The sequence below is a fragment of the Phascolarctos cinereus genome, unplaced genomic scaffold (genome assembly GCF_003287225.1).
Source record: "Phascolarctos cinereus isolate Bilbo 61053 unplaced genomic scaffold, phaCin_HiC Scaffold_726;HRSCAF=1367, whole genome shotgun sequence".
Lineage (NCBI taxonomy): Eukaryota > Metazoa > Chordata > Mammalia > Diprotodontia > Phascolarctidae > Phascolarctos > Phascolarctos cinereus.
This window is the reverse complement of record NW_027556098.1, coordinates 213431924-213444842: the sequence shown is the minus strand read 5'-3', so window position 1 is coordinate 213444842 and position 12919 is coordinate 213431924. Positions and strand designations below refer to the sequence as shown.

General features: G+C 34.6%; 1 protein-coding gene across 1 annotated transcript in view; it reads right to left on the bottom strand.

Moving 5' to 3' along the window:
* ATF2 (activating transcription factor 2) overlaps nucleotides 1–12919 on the bottom strand; it is a 115071-nt gene that overhangs the window by 63905 nt on the left and 38247 nt on the right. Inside the window, exon 3 of the mRNA XM_020991012.2 lies at nucleotides 10403–10472. Coding sequence (XP_020846671.1) covers nucleotides 10403–10472 — 70 coding nt within the window. The remainder of the gene's footprint in view (nucleotides 1–10402; nucleotides 10473–12919) is intronic.

Genomic DNA, 12919 nt, shown 5'->3' with positions numbered 1-12919 from the left:
AATCAGTCAAACAGAAACAAAAGAATGAAAAAATAAACGAAAACTCAAAGTACCTCATTGATAAAACAACTGACTTGGAAAACAGATCCAGGAGAGACAATTTAAAAATTATTGGTCTACGTGAAAATCATGATGAAAAAAAGAGCCTGGACAGCATCTTCCAGGAAATCATCAAGGAAAACTGAGGTCCTAGAACCAGATGGTAAAATTGCCATAGAAAGAATCCATCAATCACCTCCTGAAACAGCTCCCAAATTGAAAATGCCAAGGAATGTAGTAGGCAAATTCCAAAATTACCAGGTCAAAGAGAAAATGCTGCCGGCAGCCAGAAAGAAACAATTTAAATATCATGGAATCACAGTCAGGATTACACAGGACCTTGCAGCTTCTACACTAAAAGATCATACAGGGGGCAGCTAGGTGGCGCAGTGGATAGAGCACCGGCCCTGAAGTCAGGAGGACCTGAGTTCAATTCTGTCTGGCCTTAGACCAAACACTTGACACTTATTAGCTGTGTGACCCTAGGCAAATCACTTAACCTCAACTGCCAAAACACAAAACAACAACAACAAAAAACCCCCACAAAACCAAAAAAACAAACAAACAAAAACCACCAAAAGATCATAGGGAGTGGAATATGATATTCCGTATAGCAAAGAAGCATGGATTACAACCAAGGATCAACTACCCAGTGAAAATGAGCATAATTTTTTCAGGGGAGGAGATGGACATTCAATGAAATAGGGGACTTTCAAACCTTCCTGATAAAAAGACCAGAGCTCAACAGAAAATATGATCTTCAAATACAAGACTCAAGAGAGACATAAAAAGGTAAACGGGACAGGAAAAAAACAAACATGTTATTAATAAGGGCAAACTGTTTACATCTCTACAAGGGAAGATGGCACTTGTAAGTCTTTGAGAACTGTATTGTTATTATACCATGTTAAAGGGGTATACATAGAGGGAGTGGGTATAAGTTGACTTTGACGTAATAATAAAAAAAATTCTAATCAAGTGGGTTAAATGGATCTAAGTAAGTGGATTAATCTGATCTAAGGGAATGTACTAGGAGAAAAGGAAAGGAGGAGGCAGATATGGGTAAATTATGTTACAGGAAAAGGCATAAAAACCCACTATAGTAGAGAGAAAGAAGGCAGATGTTAACAAATTTTGAGAGATCTGAGACATTTACAAGATATTGAAGCAAACACTCAAGAACTACATGCCCAACCCATTCCCATCTCCCAAAGGAAAAAAAAACAGAGATAGCCTTATTCAACTGATTTTTACAAACATGTTAAAAACATAATAAACTTAACTGTTTAACTAATGTTCCTAATCTCCTGAGACTGTCTTTCAAAACAACATACTACAAATATCTTTAGAGACCTAAGACAGTTATGCAGAAATTACAATAAAGCTCATGGTTGAATTCACAAAGAACAGTGATGATGAACACCAGAACACCTTTGTGCCAAAAGCTTTTCATTATTACTAGAGAGGGTAAGTAGCCACTCAGATCTGCTACCTGGGATTATGCTATTCAACAATACTATATATTTACAGGAAAAAAAAATGAGAAGACTCACTGACATTACAGCAATAGTAAAGAACTACAGAGAATATGGGTAAACAATCTGGTCCTCCTCCAAGCAAAAATTTCAGAAAACATGGGGCAACTAGGTGGCGCAGTAGATACAATACTGGCCCTGGAGTCAGGAGGACCTGAGTTCAAATGTGACCTCAGACACTTAACACTACCTGTGTAATCCTAGGCAAGTCACTTAACACCAATTGCCTCACTAATAATAATAATAACAATAATAATACTAATAATAATAAATTTAAGAATTAAAAAAATTTTTCAGAAAACAACCTTTTTAGAATTTCTACATATTAAAAGAAAATACCCAGTTACATGCAGTAAGGCAATTAGTTACTGCTTAGATTTTTTAAATTAAAAGATCTTTTAAAACATAATAAAATAAGAATAAGATAGACTCTACCAGTACTGATACCATCAAGAAAGTTCAGATATACTTCAAACATCAAAGGGACTGTGGTTCAACAAGGGTTTCTTTAGCCACACTTGGACATACAAAATAGCAATACCCTACAGTTAAAGCTGTTAAGCACAAGTGCTGAATCTTCACTATAACTTTAACTATAGGGTGGACTTTGAGACAAGGCTAATAGGCCTAGGATCTAATCAAAATATATTTTTTAAATATAATAAAGTACTAAAAGAATGTGATTATAAGGTAAGTCCCAAGATCCCAAGATAATATTAAAATGAGACTAGCATTTCTGCTTTCCAGTAATTTAGATTACTAATACCAAGCAAATGGACAACAAGGCTACCTAAAAGATACTGTTGATCTGTTCGCACCAAAAACAAAGTTTTGCAAAATCATAATCAAAATTATTATTTGCTGCAAAGCCAGCCAAGAATAATGAATTCATTCTTTAAAACACAGAACACTAATATGAACTTTCATGAGAACAAGAATATTTGCTTCACCACAAAAATATTTCTTGAGTATAAGATCTGATTAAAGCCTCAGAAATGGTAATTAGGGAATGTTGAGGGGATCTATCTCTGGAGTTCTTTAAAAGTTAAGAAAAATAATTGTTTTTCTCGTTAAGAGTGACCTGCCAAGAAGTGGGCAGATGAACCAAATGAATTCTTCATGCTCTATATAACTGGATGATTTTTCTAAACTCTATGACATCTGGAGGCAGTTCTGTGGTTCAAGAATCTTACAGAACTCACACAGAAAGCCATCCAAAAAAATCTATCCATCCACAAATCTGTGATTCATTGATTATCAGCCTTATCATATAGATAAATTAAAGCACACTGATTGTAATGCCAGGTCTCCAATAGGTCAATATAACATTTCAAAGGCTCCTAAAATTACTTAGGTTGATTATAGTCTATATAACTAAAGAAAGTTACTGATTATCATCTGGCAAATACCAAAGCATTTTGTTTAACAGATGTTTTTCTTTTAAACTCACTTACCACTGACAACTTTACAGTACCATTCTCAAATGCTTGTGCCTGTTGAAAAAAAACTTAGCAGGTATATGTGAAAGGGCCTTATTTTATACTATTTAAAACCATAACAAAAAATAGAAAAATATGAACTTATAAACTAGAACACTAAAATTTTAGAGTAAATATTAAGGAAACAGTTTTATCAATATTTAAATATCCTACATAGGCAAACATACTGTCAACATGAAGCACTGCTTTTTAATGCAAATTCCATTTAAAGTGAATGTCACTGAAACCAAGTTCTAATACCAAATGAAGTCTTCTATAATATAACATCTGATATTATTGAATTATTTAGGATACTATTTCAAAATGAATTTCAATAAATTAACGTTCATTTTTCACAATCCATGAAATACCCAAATAGCAACATAAGTTTTGATGCATATTTTTTAAAAGTAGTAGTAGGTGACAGTCAACATTTTAGAGCTGCAGCAGAATAAGGTTTTCTGATTCACATGTGTAGTAATTTATAGGTATAAAATTTAAAGTTAATGTTAACCCTAGTAAAAGGCATATACTGAAGTACCTAATGTCAGAATGTCAACCTTAACAGGCTATAAAAAATTTGCAGCAATATTGCTAAATTAGCACTATTTAAATTCAAGAGTATTGTTGATACCTTTCAAGCCGATTTAATGAGCAAACTGTTAATACTTTACAAGATTTAATATTAATTGGTTAGTGCTGACATTAGTTAAGAGTTTATTGTGGCTAGTACATGTAGGAAGTGTGACAATAAAGTTATTTATGTGTGTGTGTGTGTGTGTATTTTAGAAAAAAAGAGAATGGTTCCTCCTATTGGTTCTAATTCTCCCTTACAAAACAACTAATGTGAAGATATGTTTAATAGGAACGTATATGTAGAGCCCGTATCAGGTTGCACACTGTCTTGGGGAAGGAAGCGGAGAGGAAGGGGGAGAAAAATTTAAAGCTCAAAAGTGTGTAAAAGTGATTGTTGAAAACTAAAAATAAATTAATTTAAAAAATGGAAAAGTCATGATGAAAATAGAAGATAAAAAAAGAGAACACGGCCTGAATTTATGCTTCCGAATGAGTGCTATCTTCTGAAGTGGTCACTTTATGAAACTACATGCAACTTAGTTCAAAGATGCTTTTATTACTTAAAAATACTTTGGAATCATTTCCAAGAAAAACAACTAGAATTGTAATCAGATTATAAGCCATAGAAGAAAAACAAACCTAATTATTTTATAGTTACATTTCACTTTTCAATCAGATCATTCAGTCCTGAAATCAGGTAATTTTTGACAATTTGAAAATTTTTTTAAAAAAATCCTCAAAAGAAGAAAAACTAAACTGCCACCTCTGAGGCTATCCAAAATGGTATGTTGTTGCTCCGAAAACAATTTCAAAATTGTTTTTAGGTTATAGCTGACATACATGTATAGCTTCCCAAAGTTCTGCTGCAGGGCAATATTCATTTGAATTTTAAGTTCTTATTTTTAAAAGTTACATTTTGGCCACATACCATATCCTGAATAAATTTAACAAAATTTAAAAAAATAATTCTATAGCCACCTGCTGATATAAAACATAGCTAATTTAAAAGCAGTCCATTCACGTACTGGACTTCAAATGGAACATACCACAACATAACCAAGAAACTATTCTGTAGGATAGTTTTTTTACACCTGTAAAATTCACTTAGGTCACAAATGGCAAATGAATTTAGTCTACCTACACTGAAAATGAAGATTCTCTAATTCTACGTGATGACTATATTATGAAATGAGATTAAAATATATTGGCCAGATATTTTATTTGGCCAGACTGACATTTTATATCTCTTGTGATAAGCACTCAATACTCTAGTGGACCTATGATTTCATCAAAGTAGGTATTCTCTCCAATAATGCAGATGTAACCCATTAATTTCTCCTGATTTTGTATAACTGTTCTCCAGAGCCACAGGAGGTACAAGCCAATGTACTGTAGACGTTCACCTAACAATGTGAGACTATCAGTAAGGTACAAACTATCCAGCTGTAATATCTCTCTCACCATGCAACAAAGCCAATCTTGTTTTTCAATCACACATTTCTTTGATTATATCCTTTACACTACTTCATAATTTCCTTTTTGTAGTATGTTGCAACCTGCTCATTTCCACCATGTACCTGCCCACTGCCCTCTGGGTGATCCTCAAATTCACATCTTCATGACTCACAGCTATACATCCATACCAGTCCAGAATTACAAAGACAGGCCTTTGCTTCAGAGAGAAGCTTGAAGAACTCTGTAATTTTCCAAAAATCTAGTCCACTTTCTTCTTCCTGTTAAATTACGGGAACAAATCAAACTGTACATTTGCAGGATTTGTACAAGCTTAATATACTGCTCAAAGAACAATATAGGTTGTCCATCCAAATGCCCATCCATAGTCCAGACAATGGGCACTGTTCTATCTAATGGGTTTTTTTTCCCCTTCATGGATAGTTGGTCAAACTCTGTTGCATGATTATCGGTCTCAGGAAGCTCTGTGATATTCTGGAAATTAATACATTCAACACAATGTCATCCATATAAACAAAAGCTTTTGGACCTATCTACAGAGATTCCTCTTCAACTTGACCCCTGTGCTTGCTTTCATTCATGAGAAAGACAGCTCTTGATACAAATGATCACAGGGTAATCAATCAAGGTTACCTGTTTCCTCTTTTAAGGAACATCATATGTTTATATATGTAGGGAAGACACCTTATTATGTCTTTGCCTAATCAGACAAATTTATAAGTCAGAAAGTAAGGGCAGTGTGATCTTATATTCTTTATATCTTTAGTTAAGTGATGGTAAAAATTTAATCTATTGTGGAATACAACATCCAAAAGCCTGCCTGCCTTCCACTAACACTTCCAAGAATGTTCTTAAAGCATGTGCAATTATTCTCATTAAAGTTTTATACAGATAGGAAAAATGGGATAAGTAGGCAATTATTAAGGTTCTTTTGGTTCCTTGTTTTGAGAGGTAGTAAATAAGGCTTAATATTTTTTGCTACATCTTTGCTATCACCCCCTTTGGATGCTATGAAAACTGTGCTACTTCTAGAAGACACTTTTATGCTTTTTCTAATCTGGCTACTTTCTCTATTTAATTTTCTTATATTCATTTCCTCTATGAGCACATCCAGGACTATGGTACATACCACTGAATACCAATTGAAGGGTGCTCTACTCTTCTGGATGGTTAAAAAAAAAAAAGAAAGAAAACGAAGTTTGTTGTTTAAAAACAAACACCTCTTCTGTTTATAGACCTCCATCTTTTGTCTGTTTTTCTTCCTTCAAGTTTTATTTTTATATGTCCTGAGAATGATTTTTCTTTGTTGTATCTCTTTCCCAACTTTCTTTAAACTCATTTTCCCTCCATGATTCTCATTGTTCTTCATGAGATTTCACAGACAACTTCCTATTCTGAATTAATATTGCCCTTAGTTGCCATATCTCTCTGTTTGGCAAGTCAGTTAAGTGTTCTGCCGAGTAAGGCATTTTTAGGGCTCTTTGGTCTTCTTGTTGCAGCAGTTAATTTATGTTGGTTATTATTTCTGAATGAAATTTTTATAATTGTGTTGATATACTTTTCATCCATCCATTTCTCATTTTTGGCATCAATAACCTGTGTAAATAAGCTATACGGGAGTTATTTTATTGGACATTAGATCTTTTCCTCATTTTTATTCTTCCAGATTTGTACTAATTTTGATCTTGGTGCTAAACAAGACACCAGTCTGACTGTATACAGACAATGATTCAGGAATGGTTTGATCTAACTGGTTCCTGTTTGTTAACACAGAAGCAATTTAATTTTCAGTCATACTACTGGATTCTTATCATATATAACACATATCTCTACACAACTATGAAATACAGGGTTTCTTAGCAGTCTTAGTACAATTTTAAACTTTAATAACTTGAATCATATTTTCCAACATTCCTTACCATCTTGACATCTTTAATTTTTGCATTTAAGTCACTAAATATCAAAGTCTATGCTGCTTTACTAAGGAGGGTCTTATCAAGTTCTTCAAAGAATATTTCAATTTCACCTTCTGCAATAGCTGCATACGCCACTATTTTCATGGTGGTCTTTTGGCAAATGCTTGTCCTGAGCACTACAATTTACGAGATCACAAATTCTTATTACCTTCTTATTGCCTTCAAAAGGGTAATAAAAATCAATTTCCCTAACGCCTTTATTAATCTCTCCAAGAAAGGCTTAAGAGCCTTCCTTCCATTTAGCAGCAACTTTCTTTTGTTATCTAACCTAAGTCAACAAGAATTTGTTAAGTACTTACTATGTGCCAGGTACTGTGCTAAGTTCTAGGAATAAAAAGGACAAATGACAGTCCTTGCTCTCAAGAAGCTCAGTTTCAAGGAGGAGATGGTATGAAAATAACCACAGGATAAACTAGAGATAATCAAAAGTGGGAAGAGACTAGCATTAAGGGGAAATCAACAAAGGTTTCTAGTAGAAAGGTGTGATTTCAGCTGGGGCTTGAAGGAAACTAGGGAAACCAGGAGTCTTAAACAAGGATAGAGGCATAGCAATCAGCCAGTAAAAATGCCCAGTCAGGAAAAAAGAGTGTGTTGAGAAACAGTAAAGAGGCCAGTGTCACTAGATCACAGACAATGTGAAGGTAAAGTAAACAAGACTGGAAAAGCAGAAGGGGAGTCGTTTATAAGGTCTTTGAACACCAAAGAGGATTTAATATTTGATCCTGGAGGTGACTAGGAAGGGAGCCAGTAGAGTTTATTAAAAACTATGGGGAGATGGAGGGTGAAGAAAGGAGAGGGTGAAAATGACATGGTCAGACCTGTGACTTAAGAAGCTCAATTGACATCAGAGTAGAAGATGGATTGCAGTGGGAAAGACACAAGGCAGAGAGACCAACCAGTAGTCTATTGCAACAGTCCAAGAATGAGGTGATGAAGGTCCCTACCAGGGTGGCAGCAATGTCAGAGGAGACAAGGAGGGCATAGCATACATGAGAATGACAAGACTGATAATTCCACTCCTCTCATAGTTTGTTTTATGTTGTTCAACAGACGAGGATCTCAGTTAGTGTATTAACAGATAAGGTAAGGTTTATAGTTGTCAAAAAACTTCTGTGACTCTCAGGACCATATGCCCCTATTTCTATCACTATTATTACACCATAAATGCAGAAGCTTAAGGGGGCCAAAGGGAGACATTTCACATTTTTTTCTAGTTTCATGGGTTACCATAAACAAAGATTCATCACTAAGTGGATAGCCTGCAAGCAATAAACTTCTCTATACTCTTCAAAATTGGTCTGCAGAGATCAAATGGTCTCTTGCTGAGGCTGTAGTTAAGGCCTTTCCTGTTCAATAAACCCAAATGAGAAGTTGCACTCTACTGACATATGCTACAAGAACCCCAAGTCCTCTCTGTATCATAATGAAGTTAATAGAGTAGGACTTTGTGGAGACTCCAATAGAATGCCTTTCAGAAATCCAATCTATTTATTATTTCGCAGAATCAAAAGATTTGGAGGAGAATTCTATTGAGGTGTTATGACTACTTGGGAGAAAAAGTCCAATGAAACACTTGCACTCTTCTAGGCTCTACTGAAGGATCTGACAAATATTCAAGTCAATAAACATTTATAAAGTACCTTCTAAGAGCAGGCACTGTCCAGGTATTGAGAATGTAATAACTGAAACCAATACTGTCCCTGACTTCAAAGTGCTTACATTCTACTGAAGAATGGCACTTAGTAACAGTAACTTAGAATATGATACACACGAGCACACTTTTCCAGGGTATGGATTCTATGTTTCCAGAAAATTTAACAAAAAGTATTTTCTGTAAAATACTAAGAATATAGCAAGTACTTCATTAATGATAGTGCAAGGAGTACCCAGAGGTTAATGACAATACATGAAACACTATATAACTACTTTATGTAGCATGTGTTTATGTAAGAGATTTACATTAACACAACATTCGATTAGCTTGTAGAATCTCATAGGATTTAGGAAATTTCTTTCTATTCTCTCAGAATATAATGAAGTATTAAATTACAAAATGCTAATATGTGATACAGCCTGCTGGGGCGGGGGGGGGGAGACTACTTAAAGGAAAATGGAAGAAAAAGAGAAAATTTCCTAGGGTGGAAAATTACTTCATTATTCTATTTCCCTACCCCAGCCTTTTTTGGGGGGTGGGGGGCAGGGTGGGAAGGACAGAGAAAGGGATAGGGGAATATGACAGACCCAATTTGCTTGAGGCATTAAAAGGTCAAATAATTTGCTGAGGGTCACACCGAGTTGAGACTGGGATGGAACCTCTGATATTTCTGACTCTGAGGCCTGACCTCTAGCACCAAGTCAAAATACCCATTTTCATTAAAAGGAAAAAAGGGAGAAACAGCATTTCCTCTTTGTATTACTTCAGATATGGTAATCATAGAAAAGCTTAATTTTATAAGCGGTTGTTAGGGGAAATATAGCAATAATCTAAGCCTGCTTATCATACCACGGAAGTCTCTTTTGAAAAGGCAGGTTAAATAATATTGAAAGGCCAAGGATTAAGACACTTAATAAATGCTTACTAAGGTTATAAAACACACACGTGTGTGTATGTGTGTATATATATGTGTATGTGTGTGTGTTGGTATGTATATAGGTATATGTATATACACAAATTTAGATACATGTACTTATCTATATATACACTGACATCACCACACACGAGCACTGGACATTCATTTTAACTTACTGTTCCTATAATATTTCACATTATGAATTGAATAATAATTAGATTAACAGGATAATAGTTTAAAAGTTTTGTTTGAAAAACTGATAATTTCTGAAACTTTTCAACCAAATATGCCTTCTTGCTTTATAATATAGCAGACTTGGAGAATACAAGTATATTAAGGATATGAGTTAATTACCAACTAATTCTACAATAGTACAAAGCAAATCAGCATTTTTTCTGTAAGACCATATATTTTTAAAAATTATATTGCATTTTATTACCCCAACATCGTGATATGCTTCAATGAAATTAATTTTATAGCTATGGGCACTCCCTCATCTCTTCCTTGTCCATGTCTTCCTATCAATTTGGCATAGTAGCTTTAACCAATATGTATATTACAATATTTGGAACATTTCCTTCCATAGATGGTAGATACCTTTAGACTATGTTCAACACAAACTAGACTATTCTACATATTAAATGAAAATGATACATATTTCCCAGAAATTTTCTGGGGGATAGTCCTATTCTTAAATGTTTACTCAACCCCCAAACAACCTGCTTATACACAAACGGACAAAGTGATCACATTACCTGGCCACATCCAGGGGCAGTGCATAGAAAGGGTTTGTCATCACTCATATTCCACAGGTCCTTGAACTGCCTGTATTGAAAGGATAAGATATGTTTAAAAACTTCTACAATACATTTCTCATCATTTAGAATACCTTAAAATGTGCTATAAAACATATAATTGTCTTTATAAAAGTATTTTGGTAGTATTTTAACCCTTTATCACATTTCCATGTTGTAAAGATAGACAATTACATATTACTGACGAACTAGGGAACTAAGTCTATTTATTGTCTAACATTTTGGCACTTTAGCATTTTTGGCAAAATCTTACCTGAAAATATATGATTCATTCTTCCTATTCTTACCAGTTAGCATTTTTTACCCTAAATTTTTTTGGCAAGGCAATTGGAGTTAAGTGACGTTCCCAGGGTCACACAGCTAGTAAGTGTCAAGTGTCTGGTCTGAGAACACATTTGAACTCAGGTCCTCCTGACTCCAGGCCCGGTACTCTACCCACTGCACCGCCTAGCTGCCTCTCACCCTAATAATTTGAAAGATCTCATATAAAGTATTATCTGAAGAAAAGAGGTACACAGCACTGATAGTACCACTTGGTTGGGACATAAGTAGAATCCCTCTACGACATCTGCTTTTGATTGGGTTCTTTTCTTTCTGCATACTTAACAAGAAAAAAAGAATGGCTGTGGTGGAAGAAAGAGCTATGGAAATATCTGAGCCTCTAACCCTCATCTCTGCTCTGAACTTTTTTAGAAGACCATTAAACATCCTAATTTTATTATCAAACAATCTATAGCAATATGCTATCCTTTTTTTCTAACTGAAAAATTCAGCAGTGTCATTTGTAGACAGGTTCCTTAGATCAATCCATCAACAAGTATTTATTAAGTACCTAATAGATAGATACAAATACAAAGAATGAAAAGTTTTCTAACTGCAACGAACTTACATTTATTATGATATAAATCTATTTTGTTTAAAAAATCTTTATAAAACTTGACATCAACAAAAACAAACATTTCAACATGTAAATAATAGAAAAGATGGTTGTATGTAAAAATATGAACTTCTGTTGTACAGCTGATTTTTTAAAAGAATATATTACAGTATGTTTAACACAGTAGCAATAAATTGTCCTGCTTGTCAGTGTCTCCTAAATTTGCTTCTCCCCTCTTTTTTAATGTTTTACTAACACTCCTTTCTTTTCTGTATCATTATTACTATCTACCAACTTTCCTGCCCCTTTCCCTAACAGAAAAGCTTCCTTGTAACAAGTAAGTATAGTCAAGCAAAACAAATCAACAAAATGAACAGAACTGAAAATATATGTCTCATTCTGGACCCTTTTCTGCCAAAGTCTTCTGAAGTCATTATTGGTCACTAAATTGTTCAGAGTTCTCAAGTCTTTTGTAGTTGTTTTCCTTGACACTGTTATATTCGTCAAGAATGAATGAAAGGATAAAAAAGCATTTAGTAAGAGCTTACTATCTGCCAAATATTGTATTAAGCTCTAGTGATACAGTTTACAAGGGCTAATACGCTCTTTGGCCTCAAGAACCTTACATTCTAATAGGGAGACGCGATACAAGAGTGCTGACCAGGAATGTTAATTTGGTTTGGAGAGTTAGAGTCTGTCCAATGGAAAGTAAGTTGACATACTCTTTCAAGGAATAATGACAGACTTGATTTATGATTTCAGAACTGAAAAGGGGCAGGGTAAGAGAGAGAAGGAAGAAGCAGGTACATATGCCATGGTGGTTTATGTGATGGCTGGGAAGAGTTAAGTGGGGCTGGAATCAATCCCAGATGATCAAGGCAGCTATTAATTAGGAATCTTTTCAGAGTGAGGGTTCCAGGCATGTCCTCTAGAGCTTGGTTTCTGGTCTGGGTTTCCCATTTGGGAGCAAGATAACTCAGTTCAATCAAGAGAATGTCTTATATCTCACTCGGGAAAAAATTCTCTACTGCAATAATCGGATAATAATGACATGATGATTAAGGTGCCAGCATCTTCTATGTATTAGCTTCCTCCCAGGGTGTCTCTCCTTTCAGGGATCTGACAAGAGTCTGCTGGAAGTCAGTAAAAGCTTTCTTTTCTAAAGTTCTCACTAATTTGTCCCTTATGCAGGCACTGAAACCTCCACCAATGAGGAGAGCCTTATGCTAATGAGCTTTATTCAGGTGGTCCAAGAGTATCTTATTTTGTTCTCATACACACCTGAAGCACCAAATTGACCTGAATCAGGCCTATCCTACAACAATTGGTAACAAATTATTCAAATTAAGGCATATTTCCTTTCTCTTAACTAATAATAGTAAACCACAAAAGCAGCAAATAAAAATATTAATCTTAATGTTTTTTTTAGGCATTTTTGCTTGAATGTTTTTGGGGAATGTATCACATGAGCTCTGTGTATTAGATGGGATATATCTGATGTGTTAAAATGTGTAAAAAAAACCCTAAAAAATGAATATAATAATGATATTTAATTGCTTTTTCTGATTCTCCAGGGAGTA